The 20609-nt window shown below is 35.9% G+C and overlaps 1 protein-coding gene across 11 annotated transcripts; it reads left to right on the top strand.

Annotated features, from left to right (window-relative positions):
- The first annotated feature begins 976 nt into the window (after positions 1-976).
- LOC132267284 (nuclear pore complex protein NUP1-like) lies at positions 977-19013 on the top strand. Of its 11 annotated transcripts, none has more exons than XM_059768411.1 (9): positions 977-1762; positions 2195-4351; positions 10203-10474; positions 14620-14651; positions 16361-16571; positions 16717-17019; positions 17094-17186; positions 17351-17980; positions 18458-19013. In XM_059768411.1, the coding sequence occupies exons 2-8, from the start codon at positions 4165-4167 to the stop codon at positions 17396-17398; spliced, it is 1146 nt and encodes a 381-aa protein (XP_059624394.1). In that variant the 5' UTR covers positions 977-1762; positions 2195-4164; the 3' UTR covers positions 17399-17980; positions 18458-19013. The 11 variants fall into 11 exon arrangements, with proteins under 11 accessions (XP_059624394.1, XP_059624400.1, XP_059624393.1 ...); XM_059768417.1 differs by having other exon boundaries at positions 977-2291; positions 4205-4351; XM_059768412.1 differs by having other exon boundaries at positions 978-2291; positions 4171-4351.
- The last annotated feature ends 1596 nt before the right edge of the window (positions 19014-20609 follow it).

Here is a 20609-nt window from a genome sequence, read left to right as displayed (position 1 = left end):
TTGATGGAAAGAAGAAATCTATTTCTTCGCTTAAGTTCTCAATCATTTCCACTCTTTTTTGTTGGGTTTCAGGGAGAGATTATAGATCTATTGATGAGATTATTGTATTTTTGGCCTCTCTGAAGGTTTAAGGCGCCTTGTGGCCCTTTTGTTTCTTTGGGTTTCGCTCCCCTTTTGAGCGTTTTTAATATATTCTTACTTATAAAAAAAAAAAAAAAAAATTTGGGCAAGGTAGCCTCAGGCCCCCAACCATCGATTGTTCCACTGACATAAGTTGCAGCTGATGCATCAGTCCTTTCCTTGAAGTTAAAAGTTTGGGCCTGAATGGTTGTAGGCAAGGTGTGATATCTGGTCATATTATCATAATCGAAACTCTTGACCTAACTCAAAAGAGGTTGACCACTTCTTTAAATATATATATATATATATATATATATATATATATATATATATATATTTTTTTTAAACTCAGAAAAAAGAAGTGAGGTCTACTTATTTAAGCATGTTTTGTTATATTTAAATGCTTTATAATAATGTTCAAGGTGTACAACATAATTGTAGAATTAGGCCTGCATCATGCGTCTTCAATTATAGTCATTTTTTTCACTATGGTATTACCCGCATTCCCCTTACTTAAAATATCAATCAATGCTACCCTATGAAGCACGGACACCGACACAAAATACGGGTACGACACGACACGAATACGGCGATACGGCAAATTTTTAAAAAATAGGACACCGACACGGTTAGGATACGGTAATAAAATTATAATATAATTTTAATATATATTAATTAATTAATTTTTACTTAAAATTTTATATTAATAAATATAATACATGTAATATAGGTTCATAAAGATCCAATAGAAACATATATATAATATATAGCAACTCTTTGTATCCATAAACAAAAACAAAATCCTTCTTTCTATATATATATATATATATATATATATATAATACAATAACTCTTTATATCCAACAATGGATAACATAGCCCTTGTGGCCAAACATGTAAAGATAAGATTTGTAATTATCTTTAATCTGATATCCTCCGTTCCTTTTTCCACGTCACCATCATCATTTATCTCTGCGCTTCTCTTTCTCTCTCTCTCTCTGTGCCGATCTGCGCTTCTCTCTCTCTCTGTGCTGGCCGATCTTCATTCTGTGCTGGCCGATCTTCATTTTTTTGAGATTCTGATCTTCTCCACAGTAGTTTGGCTGGTTTCTCTTTATCTTTTTTTCTCTCTGGCTGCCTCTTCATCTTCTTCCTCTCTATTTTAAAAAGAAAGAAAAGTCTCCGGCGTGTCTTCAGGCGTGTCCGATCGTGTCCGGCGACTCTTCCAGTGTGTCCAATCGGTGTCCGGCCGTGTCCGATTAATTAAAAAATACAGGACGCGATGTGAGAGTGTCGGACACGTGTCCGAGCCTCTGACACGAGTGTCCGTGTCGGACACGTGTCCGAGCCTCTGACACGAGTGTCCGTGTCGGACACGTGTCCGACACTGGTACGCCGACTATGGTAGCCGTGTCGGTGCTTCCTAGATGCTACCTTATTATTATTTTTTTCTTTCCCAAACCTACTTATATTTGCTTGTGCTGATGCGCTACATTTCCACGTCAAACCTTTTTAGACATAATTTTCTTGCATTTCGCAACTATCTGTGTGGGTGGGATATTATGTGTCTGTTTTCTGGACTCATTTGTTTCTTATACTTTTTTTGCTTCCTAGCGATGGTAACTACCTCCAGAATGTAAATGTTAGTTATACTTTCACAGATCAAACTCTCTTCTTAATTGCTGTTTGTTGTTCTTTCTGCTTGATATTTTGGGAGATAATAGATGTGAATTTTTGGGACTCAAGGCAGCACAGGACAACTCCCTCCCTTACTCTCGCGAACAGAATTGTGGGGTGTTCCATGAAATAGGCATGAATCCATCATCTAAAAAAAACGAAGAAGAGGATAAAAAATGGTTGAATTTAAAACCTGAAAAATGCTACCTAAAGCACTACAGTACAAGTTTAAGTGAGATAGGAAACAGATGGAAAAATGGTTATTTGACTCCAGTAGCATCTTGAACATCATCATATTCGTGTTTTTTTTTTTTGAAGATATTTTCTTGTCCTTTTTGAGATTTAAGAAGAGCTGTACCTCGTCACTCTTAACATTGAGGCTCATTATGATTTCCAGAATACTGCAGGTAGGAAACCTTCAATGAAAGCTGGAACTGTGAGCAAATACGTGGCTCAAATGGCCAACAATACTGGGATTTCTCTTTGCCTAATATGTACTTGTAAATGTTATTAGGAGGTATTTTTCATTGTAGTTATGGTTCCCAATCGGTTTTATCCTTGTTGTGATTGGATGAACTAAGTTGTAAAACTTATAAGGTTGGAACTAGGAACTCCAGAGGACCTTCCCCTTCTGACCGAGTTCTCTTATAGCATCTCTCTCTTCATTGTACATAAAATTGAAGAAAGCTAGGACATAATTCGTTAGATGAAATTGGTGTTGTGTCACCATCATTTTATGATGCTGTAATGAAATGCATACCAGTATATCCCGAAAATTCAAATCTCTCTCACGTTTCATTAAGCATTCCGCGGATGATTGGAAAACTCCATTGACTTTCACTACCAGTTACTCAGTAGAAGGATTTGATGATGAATGTAAACTGGGGATTGCTTTATTCTTATCGTATTCTTTTCTTTTCCTAAATGTTTTGGTGGTGGCACACCGGTGTTTTGACTTGGAATTTGCATAGTAATGAAAATGCTATAAGCATGACTTTGTCCATTGTGTCATTGTATTTCTTTGGCTGTAGTGGTATTTTCCTATGCTTAGCATTGTCTTATAGTTGTAGTGTTTTATGCTGCTGCTCTCTCCAGATCTGGTTTATTATATAAAAATAATAATTCTGTCTCGAACATGAGAAAAACTTCCCTGCAACAGTGATATTACACGATGAATGCATGTATTTACATAGGTACTTCACCAAATGCCAAGATTTTAGTGATATCTGGCAAACTACTAAATCTGGTATTAATTCAACAACATAAAATTTGTTGAATTGTTGGATTGGATCATAAATATATCCTATTAGATTTGGTGAATTTTAAAATTCTCGGGGAAGTTTTATGACTTGTAGTTAAAATAGTGTTTGGGAATATATAATGTTTTTAGCTTGGTTCACAGTCAGAGATTTTGTTACTACAAATAAGTCAATAAATATGAGATTTAATAAATTTTAATGTTCCTTTTTATTTATTAAATCTCATATTTATTGACTTATATGTAGTAACAAAATCTCTGACTGTGAACCAAGCTAAAAACATTATATATACCCAAACACTATTTTCACCTTTTAGGGTTTGAATTAGATTACCAAGAATGAAAAGAAATGACTTTAAGATATAGAGAATGTGGTCTGATGGCGGATGACTTTGTTTTCTTGATTTTTTGTTTTTTTTTTCTTTCCATGAACAGCATCTGTATGCTACAAGTGGTTTGAAGATCTTTAGAGTTAGAAGATTTCATGTCTGGGATTTCATATTTAGACCCTAAATTGCTAATTATTCTATGGGTGTCACGGTGCGTTTTAGGGTTTGATTTAGATTACCAAGAATTAAAAGAAATGACTTTTAAGACAGGGAGAATGTGGTCTGCAGGTGGGTCACTTTGTTTTCGTGATTGCTTTTCTTGAACTGCTTTTGTATGCTACAAGAGTGGTATGAAGATCTTTAGAGTAAGAAGATTTCATGTCTGGGATTTCATATTAATACCCTAAATTGCTAATTGTTCTAATTGGTATCACGGCCCTTTTGTTCGGTGTTCTTTTTTGGTTGTTATATGATTGAACTAATTTTATTTATGCTGTTACAATTATTTTTTTGTGTATTGCTTACTTCTATTGGTATTCATGATACAATTTAAGTTTAATGTCCATTGCAATGCATGTGTTCCATTTTTTTTTTCTATTTAATAGATACTGACAGTATTGACACGCATTGCTTTCTTTGTTGTGACTTATTATCAATGGGCCTTTATCATTTTGGCTCTTGTGTTTTTAGGTTGATCAAATATTTATTTTTTAGTAAACAAAGCAGATGAAAAGGCCAGCACCATATCCGGATTCCAATAACCGATATGCTGCTTCCTAAATGCAGCATATGTCTGATCAGGGAATGCCACATAATACAGGAATGAATGACTTTCCTGGACGGACAGACTCTTTTTCTGCCAAGCAAGAGCATCCATATATTTCCTCAAAAACAGAGGGACAATGGCAACAGGATAGAGATGCACCAAAAGTATCAAATCCAATGATGTCACACATGTACAATGAAGGTATGTATTCCTGTTGTACTTCTTTGTAAATTATATCCTTGGATTTATGGTTTGCCGTTACCATTGAAAATCTTCTGGCATTGATATTAGTTTCATGTTCATTCATGCAATTTCAAAAGTTTTTTTTTTTGGGTGAATGAATGAATTAAATAGATAGAAAAAAGAGAAATACACAAAGGGCAGCCCAAGGAAAGCCCACACAACAAGCAGCCTAAAAAAAAAACAAGAGACAACCCTAGCAAAAAGAAGGGCTAAAGCCCTACACAGGGACAACACAACAGCCCTTAGCTAGCAACACAATAATGCACCAGTAGGGACATGCCATCAGCAACAGCAGCTACAGAGAAGAGTTGAAGACTGAGCTTGGCAATCTCCAAGAAGCAGCAATAGATCTATTTACTGTGTTGTCCCTCATCTTGGAAGAAAGAAAGTGGCGGCAACGAATGACTTCAAAGAGGGTTTTCCAAACAGCAACTGAAGAAGAGTGATTGCACCTGAAGATACGGTTGTTTCTTTCCCTCCAAATATAGTATATTCAACTGGCTAAACACAGCTTGAAAGTGTAAAATGTGATGGACTTACGCTTCTAGATTACAGAAGCCCACTCGACGGAAGCTGGCCAATCATAATGACCAATATAAATTTAAAAGTATGCTGGTAAATCTTCCAAATAGATGCAGAAAATGTGCAATCGGGAAAGAGGGGTGAGTGAGACTTAGCATTGGATATGCAAAGAGAGCTTATGTTAGGATGATAAAGAAAAACAAGACTTCCATCTATAAAACAAAAGAATGAGAAGGCAATTTTTTATGAAACCAAATAAGATGTGACCAAGGAACTAAAGGAGAAGTAGAGGCAATAGAACTAAGACTGTGCTTAAAATTGAATTAACCATTTGGGGAAAGAAGCCAAAAAACTGAGTCTCAGTTGGGAGAATTAATGGATGGGCATTGTTGAGAATTTTGAAAGGATGGGATAAGAGTGAAGAAGCTAGAGTGGAGTCACCATTGGTTGTGATGAATCAAGGCACTGACTTTGGCTTGATCCCCCCACATGAAGTTGGATATAATTGAGCAATCAACCTTCTCATCCAAAGGACCTATTGGAAGCCAACATTCATGCAATTGCAAAATGTCTTTGTCATTGCCAACTCGGCGGTGAATAAAGGACAAACAAGACCTATAAGGTTGAGCAAACGTCTCCAATTCAATGAGGACTGTTGAGGTACTTTAAGAGTCCAGAAACTTTTAGATTTAAACAAATTATCATGGACCCAGTCAAGTCAAAGGGACTGCATCATCTTTGAATAAATTCCGTATATCACTACAGAAACTTTATTCCACATGTCCAAATTTGGTTGTCCAAGTCTCCGAGACATCCTTGATCTTTAGGTTTGCAAACCTGATTCCTGGCCACCCTTGCTTCCTTGCTTTTAAGATCAACGCATGTCCAGCGGAATGCTCTGAGCCAAGGTTTGAAAAATTGGTTTAGTCTTGGCGACTCGGCCGAGTCGAAATGGAGTAGGCCCGTCGAGATACCGAGTGTGGTTGATATCTCGGTGCGAGTAAAAATTGCACATGACTCGACGAAGAAGAAGCTGTCATTTGCCTTGTTGTTGACGTCAGAAAACTTTGTCGGAGTGGTCGGCTTGAGGCGAAAAACATTTAAGCTAGAGTTTCTTACTAGCGGTGACAAGGCTCGGGAAGGCTCAATTAATTTTTACAAGACGTGCTGATTGCCCAGATATGATCGTAGTCTTTGGGCATTACATTTAAGCCCTTCAACATTCTAATTTTGAAAGAAAATTAAAATATCTGCCCTCATTGTTTCATAATTACAAAAAGAACTTAATTACATTGTGTAAATATAGAATTCCTAGTTGAACTAAAAATAATTATTCACATTTGCTATCCTCTTATTATATTATAAATTTTATGTTATAAATTTGTATTTATACTCATTAATTTATTATTAAACATAAATTATTAAAATTTAATAACACCAATGACTTAGAATTCATGTATTGGCTGTTACTTGTAGTAAATGATATTAAGAAATGTAACAAAAATCACTAAAATTTAAATTAAAAGAAACTTATATTTGTACGATGTTGTAAAAGATAGCCTGACACACTGCTTCAATGGCTTGGCTTGATATGAAAGACGACCAGCTCCACAACTTTGAGTGCCATATCTTCCAAAATGGAGTTGTGTACCGTCCGGTTTGCAACCCCTACTACATCTGCCTTACGATATTTACCATATTTCGTATGTTTCGGATATAGCACGTCCTCCTTTTTTTTAACTATATGAAATCCACACTTTGACACCTGAGATTCTGTAACGAGTAGATACTTCCACAGGAGCATTGCATACTAGTAAATTTGGGGCCCTATGTGTGAGGTCAAAAAAATTTGTGACCGTGAATTTTGGTTTTTCTATTCTATGTTCTATTCAGGCCTTCCTTTTCTTGTTATCCTCATATTGGAAATTGTTCTTTTCCATTTTGTGAAGGTATCTTTCTTGAGAAATGATTCTTTTCCATTTATTGTGAAGATACGCCTTCCCTCTCTTTCTCTTGTACGGTGTTTCTTTCCTTTAATGCAAGTTCTTTTCATTTAGAGGAATATATGGAGTTACTAAATTATTGCGGTATGTATTAATGAGTTATTCATAAGATATTGAAAAAGGTGATTAAACAACTAAAAAATGAGAATAGTGTCAAAAAAATCAATTTGGATCTATGTTGAGATGGTCAACTGTGGAAGCTAATAAATTTTAAGGAGACTAATGGAACAATGTAGAGATAATAAGAAACATCTTTGCTCCACACCCCCCTCCACAACTCCTCTTGTTTGCATTCAAGAGGAGTTGAAAGACGTGATTAAAATTTTTAGAGCAAGTTTGTTAAAATTGCGATTCTGGGTCGTAGAATTGCACAATTCTATGACCCCAGGCCCCAAAATCGTTTCAAATCGCAACAAAGTCATGCATTAGGTAGAATCATGGTAGAATCGTGGAATCGCACGATTCTGTTAGTAACTTAGTATGTTACTCAGTGGGGTCTTCATGATCTACCCTTTGAGCTGCGTTCTATATTTGGACTTTGAAGTGGTACTTTTATACATTTTTTGTGTTTTAGAATTATTCTTGCTATGTTTTAGACATATAGTTGTTTAAGAAGTTAGATTAAATTGTTTTTTTACTAGTTTGGTAGAATCTTATGATTCTCAATCCGATTCTACGAAGTCCCCAACGATCCTATGTAGAATCCTGATCCTAACAACCTAGCTCAGGAGGACTTCCACAAGATTAAAGGCCGAAAAGGCAATGTATTGTCTCAAAGAATCTCACAATGGAGTGGTTTGATAAATTCAATCTGGTGGCATCAGCAAATGGATTGAAGAGCATTAATTTTTTGTCGAACTGGTTCCAATGAAACTGTAGTCCTTGTGGTCAGATGATATTGTGGTTATGGAAGTGATGTTGATGGCATTAGAAACTTGGAGATTTGCTTGAGTAAGCACTTCCACATGAGGGATTTGGGAAAACTAGGTTATTATCTGTGTATTGAAATAGCTGGATCCAGGAAAGATATTTCTCTTTCTCAAAGGAAATATGTTAGGGATCATTGGATCTTCTTGCTGATACGGGTGTTTGGTGCCAACTCTTTTCTGACACCATGATGGATTTTAGTACCGAGTTTAGCATAGACAAGGGTTGAAGCTGTGAGGTTCCTGGATAATATAGAAAACTTGTGGATAAAGTTGAATATATGACTGTAACTGCGCTATAGATTGTTTTGCAGTTGGAGTAACGAGTCAAGGTATGCAGACTGATGCTGTGTCTCATCTCGAGATACTTAACTAGAGCTCTGCATTATGAATTAGTGTTCAAATTATCTGACAACCTTAATATGCCTTCACAGATAATTGACTGGACAGGTGATGTACTTGGCAAAGTAAGAAGCAGTGTAGTGGCTCGGTAAGTGCAGAAGCATACATGGCAATGGCTCATGCAGCATGTGAAATATTCTGCATAAGATCACTGTTAGAGGAGATGGGGGATTCCAATAGAAAGCCTTCGAAGATGTTGGTAGCTATACACACTGCTAGTAACCCAGTATTTGATCACTCATGTAGACACGAAGTATATTGAGATTGATTGCCAAATTTTGAGTGATATGGTTATAAAAGAAACAGATTACAACTTCTTGTAACAGGCTGTGCATATGATTGAGTGGGAGTGATAGGAATATATATATTTTTAATCTACTGGGTATTGTTAAGAGGCACTTCATCTACTGGGTATTATTAAGAGGCACTTCTGTACCTTCTTACTCTCTTTTCTATGATTATATGTACTTGTATAGGAGTCAGCCCACTTGGCTTAGCCGACTGACATTCACTCATACATTTCTCTCTCTCATAATGATTAATGATAATGTGGTCATAGAGCACTGGTTAGGTTAAAAAACTTTCAAGTTGGCTGACAAGGCCAAGTGCTCTTGACAATGCAGAATTCTGCAAATCAAGAGTATCATGTGAAATATATATATATATATATATATATATAAATTAGTATAATTATAAGGCAATACTTCTAGGATGCTAGAGGAGGACAATCGAGAACAAGATGACAAAAAGATATTTAAGATGGCTGAACCATGTGCCCTGAAGATGAGCAAGTAAGCCTACGAGAAAGATTCACCTGGTTCAAATCAAGTGAGCTATAAGGAAAAGGAGGGAAACAGAAGAGTAGAATGCAGGTCAGGGCAGTAGCATAAAATGATAGCTTATTGTCATGGATACACAGACTTGTTCCAAGAGTCCCATGTCTGGTGTGCATTGAGTTGTCCTGAGCTTCTTAAATGGGTTTGAGAATTCCCCAAGTGTCACTGGTCCTTTTGGGTGTGGAACCTGCCCATCATGACATTATGCTTTAGTGGAAAATATGGCCCTAGATAAAGTAGTTTGGTGAAAGGATTCACGTAGCCAATCCCAAGTAATTGGGACTTGATGCCTTGTGAATGGAGTCCGAAATGAACGAATATTTTCATTCCTAACTAATAGAAAATGAGCTTTTGATAATTCAGGAGCATGCATTTGGTGGTGCTATTTCGGAAATGTATATTTTTTGAAGCACAAATTTGGAAAGAAGTACGGAAATTAAAAAATTATGAAGCAAAAACAACTCAATTCAGATGTGCTTTGGAAGTGTGTTATTTTGCTTTTGGCGCATGGCAGCAGGCTTACTCCCCTTTAAAGCTTCTAATAATTATGTGAATTTGTAATATTTGGCATGTCGAATTTTTTATTAGGATTTGAAATATTTACAACTATTTGGATTTCAAATTGTCTAGATAATCTTATTTGTATGTCCTTTTAGCCAGACAGATACCTTGAACTATTTATTGCGAGTGGTGTGTGTGTACTAATTAATTTGGAAGTTTTCTAATAAAACACATCATGAATGGTAAAGTGCGAGCACGACAGTATAATCAGACCCACACGTCTGACAGAAAGGTACGCTTTTTACGTTGATTTGAAGTGAAAATTCACTTTTCAGTAAAATTTGTGGTGAGGGTTTGCCTGTTATTCTTTAATATGGTTTTCTTGTTACTATAGCCTCTCTCCGAAGCAACTAAAAATATTCAAATAAACAGTTCACTTGAAAATTAAATTCAATGTCTCTCTCAAATATCATTTCTGTCTCTCTAAACACTCCTCATTTTGTGTTATTTTTTTGACAATTTTCTATTTCGCTTTCTGTGTCTGCGTGTACAATTAAAACCCTATTTTGCAGTGCCTTGTCTTCTTTCTCTCTCCCCACCGTGCACTTTCTCTCTCTAGGATTCATTGCTCGGCTTTCCATGGTGGCGGCAGGGGAAGGAACTTCCTCCTACAGAGGTGGCGGAGAAACGGGTGGCAAGTTCCGGAAAAAGCCGTTACGGAGACCCCAGACGACACCGTACAATCGGCCGCCGACCGCCCTCGGAAACCCTAGAGACGGTTGGCTCTCGAAACTTGTCGACCCAGCCTCCAAACTTATTTCCGCTAGCGCTCAAATGTTCTTCTCCTCCGTGTTCCGCAAGCGCCTCCTCCCTCCTCCCCACCCTCACCAGGTTCGATTCTTATGTATATGCACATGTTTGTGTGTGTTTTGTGTATTAATTTGCTCTTTCAGATTTTTCAATATTTCAAGGTTAATTGATTGCGGAATTGAGTTGTTATTAGGTAGAATGACCTTTTGTTCGAATTTTGGGTAGTTTTGATAAAATCATATTGCTCTCTAGATCAATCAGGAAGCTACCTTTATGAACATCTTTTCTGTGTATTGTTTCTGTTTTTTTTTTTTTATTTTGTTTACTGTTTTTGAGATCATTTTATTCGAGTTTGCAACATTTTTTAGAGGTCGTTGAGGCATTAGGGTTTCTATAATTGGGTGCTTTTTGTTATAGGGTTTATTGGATTTCTTTGATTTGGAATTTGCTGTAAAGGTGTGGAAAGACATTGTTTTGTTTAGGTCGGCACTTATATGGCATTGTAGTTTAAAATTAATGAGAAATTATTTCTGCTAGGAATTTCGGCAAAAATTTTCAGTTGTGAGGGACTAGGGTTCCGAGTGCGTTATGTTCTTTAAGGTACAGGGTTTTGTTTCAGGAAGTGTGTTGTAAATAGGGGGGAGGGCATATATTCTGCTTTAGTTCAATACTCAAAATGGTAGAGCAGGTCAATGAGGAACTTCTATAAATGGACATATTCTATTTCTTGTTTTTCCATTTTACCATTTTCGAAAATTTTTCCTTCCATGATTTTATCATTTAGATTGCAGATGTATAATTAGTGTTTTTGGTTGCTGGGCTTATTTTTATTTTTTATTTTTATGTTCCTGGATTCCTTATGATTGAGTTGTACATGTAATTATTCTGTGGGAATTTTCAAAACCACTGGAATCTTTGTTGCTCTGCACCTTCAAATATAGCCACACTTGATTAATTTTTATTGATTTTCATTTAAATTGCTTACACTTTCGTACCTCATATATTGTAAACTTATTGTTTTGGAGGGTAGATTTATAGTTATATGGTGTTCCGATATCATCCCAATCCCCAAAAATTAAATTTGAAAGATCAGGCTTAAAATGTTTTTGTTATAGACCACTACGGGGCAATTACATCACCTTAATGGCTGTTATGCTGTGTAGTAGGTTAGATGACCTCCAGTTCCATTACGTCCACGTTGAACCATCTACAATTGATACACTCTGATACCAATTGAAGGATGTATAATTTTATATGCTTGATACTTGTCGAAGGAGAGGATATTTACCCCAGGCTCTGATATGTAGAGTGCGCACAGCCTCAGCTCGACTGAAAGCGTGAAACATTCCTAACTACTACTGTTAACTAATATGTGAATTTAATAGTTATATTTCAATGTGTCAATAAAAATCATATTATATAGAGAATAGGATTTACTCATTAGTTTAAGGCTAGAGAGAGTAGGATTTAACTAAACAAAAACAATACACAAAGATAGATGATTTATGTGGAAAACCGTATAGGGAAAAACACCGGAGCTTGGGCCGAGCAAATTAATCCCTCCAGAAGAGAGGTTAAAATCCTATTTTACAAATTCTAACTCAATAGAATCCCTTAGTTTATTCGAATCTAGACTTTTGCCAAGTTTTTTTTTTCTTGAAGACTGCCGCTGACGATCTATACATCCATACTCCAACACAGTTTTCTCTTCACCTTGTGATTGATTTCCTTAGCTAGTAATCTTTATAAATAACATCTTTCCACCTGTTTTCAAAATTTGATTTGGGAATTAGAGAATTCAATGCTGCAATTTCATAAAATAAATAATCTTTTGAGTTTGGTTTAGAAAACAGAAGGGAATTTTATTATAGCATGTGGAGCCATGTACAGGCTGTAGATTTGGAAAAAAATTACTTGGCGGTTTCAACTGTCTCCCTTTGTTTAAAGGTAATCGCAATGGAAATCCTCTAGTGTTATATGTTACATGGACTTGGGCACATGTATCTGATGCAGATTTGTTTTTGAATTCCTATCCTTAGGATATGAGGGCTCCACCTAAAATGCGTCCTTAAGTTAGGTATGCGTATGAGTAAAAAGAAGTGTACACACAAATTTTGTTGTCTGCAAATAAGAAACAAAATAGGAAGCAAATATAATATTTTATTAATTTATAAAGATGGAGTACAATCCTTTGTAATATTCTTTACAAAAAGAAAGGTCCTCTGATTCGATCTCCTTTTTGGTTGGTTGGATCCAAGGGTTGCACGAGTTTGATCTTGAATCATCGTGGAATTTGATGAAGAACGGCACGATTTGATGTGTTTGTGGAATTTGGATGAAGAACGGCACAACTTTGGATGTGCTTGATGTTCTTCGCCTTTGTGTTTGGATGTTGGGGATGAGAGTTCTCTCTAGAATTCTGGATCTCTGAATTCTGAATTTGTGTCCTTGACGTCTGAGTCTCTGGATTTCTGGACTTCTGAATTCTGAATTTGTGTCCCCCTTCCTTTTTCCTTCAGGCCTCTATTTATAGGCTTCTTGGATTAATAGGATGATGACACGTGTCATCTCCTGATAAGGATAAAATCATAACTGGCCGGGCCAGTTATGTTATGATAATTATCCTTAAATATAATTATTCCAAATTTATTTTATTAGGAATAATTATCTTTTTATTTAATCATCTGGGCTGGGCTAATTGAATAATTTAAGTGGACCAAGTTTGGGCCAATTAAATAACTTAATTAAACATTAAGCCCATATTTCATGGGTCCATTTGTCAAAACCAAAGCCCACTAGAATTTTAGTGTCTACAAGAAGAAAGGTCTCAAATTTGATAGAAGTGAAGTGTTTCCTACCTCTCACATGGGAAGACATATGTCGAGGAGTAGAATTTCCCATTTGGGCTTGTTTGTAGGACACATTTTTTGTACTGATAACTGTGGAGTATTTTATTGACACGGGTACCTTGGAGGGAACATGAGAGTTAATGTAACATAGCATGTGATTTTATTCTAGAATTCTTTTTGGAAGATAATTCCAATTCATAGGATATGAGGGCTACACCGAAAATGCATCCTAAATTTAGGTAAGTATATGAATAAAAAGAAGAATAAGGCTCAATTTTTTTCTTTCTTTCTTAGTTGGTACTCACACACATATGCTTTCACTGAGGTTTGAACCTCTGACCTACCTTTGGGAAGTAGGGGTTTGGTACCGCTAGGCTACTGGCTTGTTTGTAATAAGGCTCAAATTTGATAGAAGAGAAGTGTTTTCTATCTCTCAGTCTCTCCCATGGAAAGACATTTGTAGAGGAATAGATTGTCCCATCTCAGCTTGTTTGTAGGACACATTTTTGTACGTATAAATGTGGAGTATTATATTGACAGGGGTACATTGGAGGGAACATGAGAGTTCATGTAACATAGCACGTGATTATATTCTAGAATTCTTTTTAGAAAATATATATTAAACTGGTGTTGCTAATTGTGCAAAATTTGCAAAGCAAATACATGGTTCAACCATTTGTTTGTTTTGACCACTCTGTCACGTGTGTATATTTCCCTATAGGATGCAACTCTTATATACTGGCAGTGGCAGAAAACCATGGTGTACATAGATGATGTACGGTAATAGCAGTCGCTATTTTTTTCTTCCTGAAAAGTCATTATACATTTATATACATCTGCTGGCTGATAATTAATTTTCTGTTTGGTACAAACATAATATATATTGCTTATAATATGTTACTGAAATTTGCCAATGACATTTGCTAGGAACTTTACAAAAAATGTATTTAACTTGATTGTTAACTCTTGGGGAAACTTGTGAAATTGCATATCTGATTAATGTAATTTACTTTTAAGGATTGAAAGGATCTCATTTTCCCCCTTATTTAAAGAGTGTTTTCTATTGTCATTCTGTCATAGTATCTGATCTGTATCATACTTAATAATGATCTTGATATGGAATCATTCTTGTTTTGTGTGTGTTTGTGTGACTTCATTCCTTAAGCAATCATTGCTTTTATTTCATATTTTTGATAAGTATTTTGCTTTTACTTCTTAATAAGTTGCTAGTTCTTGTATTTCTTTTAGACTCTTTTGTCACTGTTCATTAGCTCAATATACTGATTGGCCTTTGGGTTATATATCGCTCATGATTTAAATGCAAAGTATTATTTCTATGATTTCAAACTTATGTATTGTAATTTATGATGTAACCAGGGCCAAACCAAGAATCAAGGGACACGCTTCAGGTGAGTTAAGTAGTTTGAATTTTTACGCTCTGGTGCTACCTTCGAGGCAATTGTTTTGGTGTGGGTATTTCTATCTATGTAATTCTACTTTCTTGTTATTAAGCATGTTTATAATTGTATAAATAATTGATTTGTTATTCATTTAGTTTTGTTTACACCCCATTTCCATTATATATATATTTATACACATTCTTCATAAATTCGAGTTGCAAGTCTTGCGTATTTTATGACCTTAACTTAGTTCTTAATATTCATTTGATGTTTCTAAGTAAGCTTCTTGGACATTCTTCGCTAGAGAACTATTCTTCTGGGATATTTGTGGACTTATATTTGACAAATATTGGATGTCTTCTTATCTCTAATAAATGTGTATTTTTCAATACCCCGAGGACTGTTCTTGGACTACTCTCCAACATTTGACATGTGAATCTTGGACGTTGGATATGGTTCCTCTTAAGTTTATTTAATAAGGTATAAGGGCAAACTATTTGTGCTACAAAAAGGCCCTTAGGTGTTCTTGTCATTTGTTGATGGATGTTTGCTTCCATGCCATTTATGTGCAACAACCAAGGATTTGTAGCGCCTCTTTTTTGTGCAATAGTTTTGTTTTGTCTGATACGATATTATCATACTCTTATTGTTCTGATATATATCTGATTTGTACAATTTTTGTGTGAAGAATCCTCTTGGGGCTCAAGAATCAGCCGTAAACAATGGTGGCAATTTAAGTAATAACAGTAGCAGAATTTCTGAACTTGAGGAAATGTTAAGGCAGAAGATATTTACCATGTACTTCTTTATTTGCTGGATATTCAGTATACCTTTTTCTTGTGTGCTTTTGTGTCCATCTGTATTTGTATGTACATATATACATAAAAATGTGACTTTTTATTGGAACGTCTTACTTCAAGTATGGTTCTACCTGTCTTTTGAACAATGTGGAGTTTTGAATTGACGCCTAATGGTTTTTTAACATGGTCAAGAACTGATTGTATACTTGGTGCTGCTATATATTGCACACGTGCACATGCACTTGTGGCATGTTCACAGTTTCCAACTCATGGTTTAGATAAGCTATCTATAATGTGATATTTTCCCAATTTTGTGTAGACAAAATGTTTCTGCTTGTTCATGCACTTGTGCGTTTTATGTTTATACCTGGACCATTTTGTGGGCTGCAATCTCTCTACCTAGTATTAGGTATGCCATCCAACTGTGCTGAACCTATTGGAATGGGTATTGGACCCATGAAATAGCGAGTATTGAAAGTGTTGGAATTGAAAATGAACCAAAGGGAGTTATATTCTGTAGTCTTCAGTCTTCAGTTTGCTACCTTCAAAGTTGGAGAACCCCCCCACCCATTCCCCACCCCCCCCACCCCCCCCCCCCCCCCCCCCCGCGCGTACTCACCAAATTGCAAGCATGAATAGCAGATAAGGATTATGTATTCTTTTTTCCTGGTAATCAAGGATTATGTAATATTGCCGTCTCGAACATTTCTATTTTATTATAGCTAATCTGTTCCCTGACAATTAATTAACCCTTGAACCTGTTGTATTCCTTTGGGCAGCTTGTCATTTTCCTTGAGCTCTTAACTAGATTTATGAATTTGATGGCTGTTAATGTTTGCTTCTAACAATCGAAGGTCTCAATGTCTGCATGTCTGTGTGAATTTCTGCACTATTTCTGATATGAATCGTTATGTACAGATCTGAGATTGATCGTTTGACAGAAGTGTTGCATTCAAGATCTGTTGATTTACCTGTGGGGAACGAGAACAGAAAGACTGAAGCAAATCTTCCAAAGCCACCATCTGCTTTTGAGAGGAAGGGCGAATTTGCAAATAGTCCAATGCTAAAAACTGGGACTGAGAACTGTCGATTACACGGAGGCCTTTCTACTCCTATTGTCAGTTCAAGAGTAAGATGAGACGCTCACTTTTTTGTAATTTTGATTGATACTTTAGTGAGCAGTTCCTCAGTTTTGCATGCATTCTAATAATGGTAAATATATTTTGCCAGTAATGGCACTATTTTTCACATTTATGAGATTAAAATGTCTTCAGGTCCTTGAAGAGGATGTTGCTTCACCTGCTGAGCTTGCAAAAGCTTACATGGGAAGTAGGCCTTCAAAAGCAACAACGCCAACGTTAGCTTTGCGCAGTCAAGCACCAAGGGAAGATGCAACTTTGCTAAATAATATACAATTTTCTCCAAAATCATCCATCATGTCTCTGGCTCCAAAATCTGCTTTACGTCTTGGGGTCACTGAAAATGGGTTTATCACCCCAAGGTCTCGTGGCAGATCTGCAATATACGATATGGCGCGGACACCGTATTCCAGGGTTTATTCCACTGCTAACCAAAAGGTTTATTTTCTCCAGCAATCCTTCTATTGCTTGCCCTATATTAGAAATTTTCTAATATTTTGCTCAAATCCCAGGGTGTCAAGTCAATAAGTGATGGTTTTGGTGAACCATCGTCATCATCTCAGTATGCATGGGAGCAAGATGGATACGTTGGATCTAAACAAGTGGTATGTGTGGGACCAACAGATCTCAACATTATTATATCATTAATTCTTTTTTAATTATATATGTTATGCAGGCACATAAGCGTAGAAGTTGTCTTAGATAATGATATTGGATCTGTTGGTCCCATACGCAGAATTCGACAAAAGACTAATCTTCTCTATCCTAGGAATCTGAGTATACCAGTGTCCGGAGGTCCAGTGGGAGTCAGTTCTGATACGGCTGAACGTCCTTCATGGTCAACAAAAAAACTGCTTTTAGTGGATGAACCTAATCATAAAGTTTCAACAATGCTAGGAGAATATGGGGATAACAGTATTCGTAGTACAAGTTTTACCCATGTTCCTTCTAAATCTACTGAGATGGCTACAAAAATATTGCAGCAGCTTGAAAAGTTGAGCCCGAAGGAGAAATCATCCGAGGCCAGGCTAGCTGCTGAAAGGGATAAATCACCCACTAAGTTGAAACCAAGTGGAAAGGCTTTTAGAAGCCCGGAAGATGTTGATGCATCAAGGTTTCTTCAAAATGCCATAGATGATCGTAAGTTGGAGGATTCACACACCACCAGTTTACCTGATGCTCGGGACTCTTCTTCTCAAAAGCAAGACAAAATTGAAGAAAATGACCCAAAAGCATTGCGCATTCCTTCTGACATGTGAACTCCTACAGTAAATATTGTGGATGCTACAGTTCCAGTTAAAGATGCTGTACCCAGTTTTAAAAATACAGGTCCTGCAACTGCAAATTTTGTGCCTTACCTCCACAAAAGAAACGGGCTTTTCAGATGAGTGCGCATGAGGTTTGTTGGTCATGTACTCTTATAGTTCCCCTTGGACAATTTTCTGTCTTAGTCTTCTACTTGGCTTGCAGTTCTAATGTACTTATTTTTTACTTATAAATTTTTATGATTTCTGTAGTCCTTGTTTCTCACCCTTACACTTTGTTTACATGTAATTGAGGTTCCATTGACTATTTGGTTGGTCCTTTCTATCTGTTGGAGTTGCTGTAGTCTGAAAAAAAAAGTTTCCTCGTTTCTAAAAAGGATGTGAAATGTGGCTGGGTTGATAATGCTGTCACCTGAGTTAGTCAGCATATGACTGGCTTTCTAGTCCTTGCTGATGCCTTCAAATGGCAATGTCTTCCAAGTCTGTCGGCTGTTTTTCTTGGTTTGATTTAGAGAAGACTGTATTATTTGATGTGTAATATTTATTCCTTGTTCTATTTAATGTTCTTCTGAATGTGCTACAAAATCTAATTTTACAGTTCTTTTATGAAGGATTCTCTGGAGCTGGATTATGATGTACATTCTAATGGTGGCAGTGGCACCTCTAGACCATTGAAAGGGAGAGAAAAACTGAAGACATCTGTTGTGGAAAGCGAGGCCGTTGGTACTGAAACCGAAGCAGCAGACAAAAAATCAGCTTCATGTGAATTCAAGCCTCCTGCAGGTTCTGAATTCAGCCAAAGAACTGGTTTGGAGACTAATAATGGGTCTGTGGCGGGCGAGAAAAGCTTCGTCTTTACCTTCCCCCTTACTGCTGCTCGCAGCTCGACTCTCCAGCAAACTTTGCTTACTCCACAATCAACTTCAGGAGTTGATAAAATTGTTCCATTAAAAAAAGCAAGTGTTCCTCCTCCCTTGTTTAGTTTTGGTTCTAAAAATGTTGATAAAGTTCCACCATTCGAAATTCCTTCCTCATCTCCTGCTAGTGAATCTCCATACCTCAAATATAGTGCTTTGTTGGACCCAAAACCAGAAGGCTCGAATGGGTCAGTGTTCTTTCTTCTCATAATATCATTTATGATGATTTGAACATTTATTTTGGCTTTTATTGCTTCAAATGTGTTATAAGACGATGCATATTGAGCAGTAGGGAAGAACTCAGGTTTTGAATGAAAAATAAAAAACCAAAATGCAGGAAACCGCATATTGATAAGAGCTGCATTTATTCCGAAGAGCCAAGTAAAGTTACCCTTTGAGGCTCTCTTGACCTGCATATATACATCAACCAAATATTTTAGTATTCAATTTGTGAGATGAAAACTAACTGAGATGCAGGAAACCACAAATTGAAGAGATGCATTTATTCCCGAAATTTAATAGAAGTTACCTAACTAACCTTTTAAAGCTCTCTTGACCTGCATATATATATATATATATATATATAGTAACAACAAATATTTAGTATACAATTGGTGAGATGAAAACTCCACTCATACTATACTCCATTCCTCCCTTCCAAAACACCGTACACTGAAGAAGGGGCCCTTCAATTAAAGTGAATTTACCATTTTGTTAATTTAGTAGACTATCCATTGAAAAGATTAGTAATTGTTCTTGGCAGAACCAAACAAATCTTTGGAGAGGTTAGCACAAGTCTTGGGCCATTAGTGCTGCAGTACAATCTGTTCACACAATACCTACTAGTGTTTGACAATATGTCAAAACTGTGACCTTGCATTTTGGATTTGTCCAAACCTTGTGATTTGAAATATATGGTTATGAACACTTATATTTCCCATAAGTGAATACTATTTATGCATACGTACTGTGCAAACTCTTTATATGCATACATACCGTGCACGCTCTATTTTCAGGAAAGAGTGATATTTAACTTTAGTGCGTAGAAAAGAAAACTCAGACCATGTAGGATGTTTTATACCTACTAATGTTCGACAATTTGTCAAACTGTAAGCATAGTTGTTAAAATCCCAATCCTGGATTTTTGAATCTTACAATTCTACGATCCCACATTGCAAAAACGATCCCGATTCCGATCCTATCCAAAATCTTTGGGAAGTAGAATTTCACTAGTATCTGTAGAATCTGAAGTAGGATTGTAGAATCGCATAGGATCTTACGATCCGACCAATTCTACTAAATTGTGTTAATTTGTTCTTTTTCCGGATTTATTTGGGCCTACAATTAATTTTGGACTAATAAATTTAATCATTTTAAATATAAAATCTAACTCTTTAGCCTAATTGCATTAAATTTTTTGATTTTTTTGATAAGATAAAAAAAAAAAAAAAAAAAAAAATTCAGAAAAACAAAGAAACAAACGTCAAATGTAGAGACGTTCAACTCTTAATTTCAAAGGTATTGTTCAAAATTTCGAAAAATTCTTATATTTTGTTTTTTTTCTTCTTAATTTCTCTTTTCTTCTTTCTTTTCCAGTACAAGGAACAAAAAGAATTTTATTTTTTCACCTATTCTTTGTCAATTCTGAAACAAAAATAAAAAAACGACTACATTTTTTTTTTTTTTTCGTTGTTCTTTCTATCTTTATTTTGTTCCTTTCAAAAAAAAAAAAAAAACCAAAAAGTATACTTTTCAACTAAATTGTAATTTTCTCTCTCTATTAGGCTTTACTTTAATTTTTCCTCTTGAGATTTTACTTCATTGTTATGCTGATTTTTTGTTGAAA

The sequence above is a fragment of the Cornus florida genome, unplaced genomic scaffold (assembly GCF_030987335.1).
Source record: "Cornus florida cultivar Cherokee Brave unplaced genomic scaffold, ASM3098733v1 CherokeeBrave_3.0.0_Hap2_Chr07, whole genome shotgun sequence".
In the NCBI taxonomy this organism is placed as follows: Eukaryota; Viridiplantae; Streptophyta; class Magnoliopsida; order Cornales; family Cornaceae; genus Cornus; species Cornus florida.
This window is presented reverse-complemented; position numbering and strand designations above follow the sequence as displayed.

What these genes read in the sequence shown, in the direction of transcription:
- LOC132267284 (XM_059768411.1), top strand. Translation starts at nt 4,165, where the DNA reads ATGCAGCATATGTCTGATCAGGGAATGCCACATAATACAGGAATGAAT. An exon ending in GTCACACATGTACAATGAAG is followed by an intron (nt 4,352 to 10,202) that starts GTATGTATTCCT and finishes TTCTCTCTCTAG; the next exon opens with GATTCATTGCTCGGCTTTCC. An exon ending in ACGTTGGATCTAAACAAGTG is followed by an intron (nt 17,187 to 17,350) that starts GTATGTGTGGGA and finishes TCTCTATCCTAG; the next exon opens with GAATCTGAGTATACCAGTGT.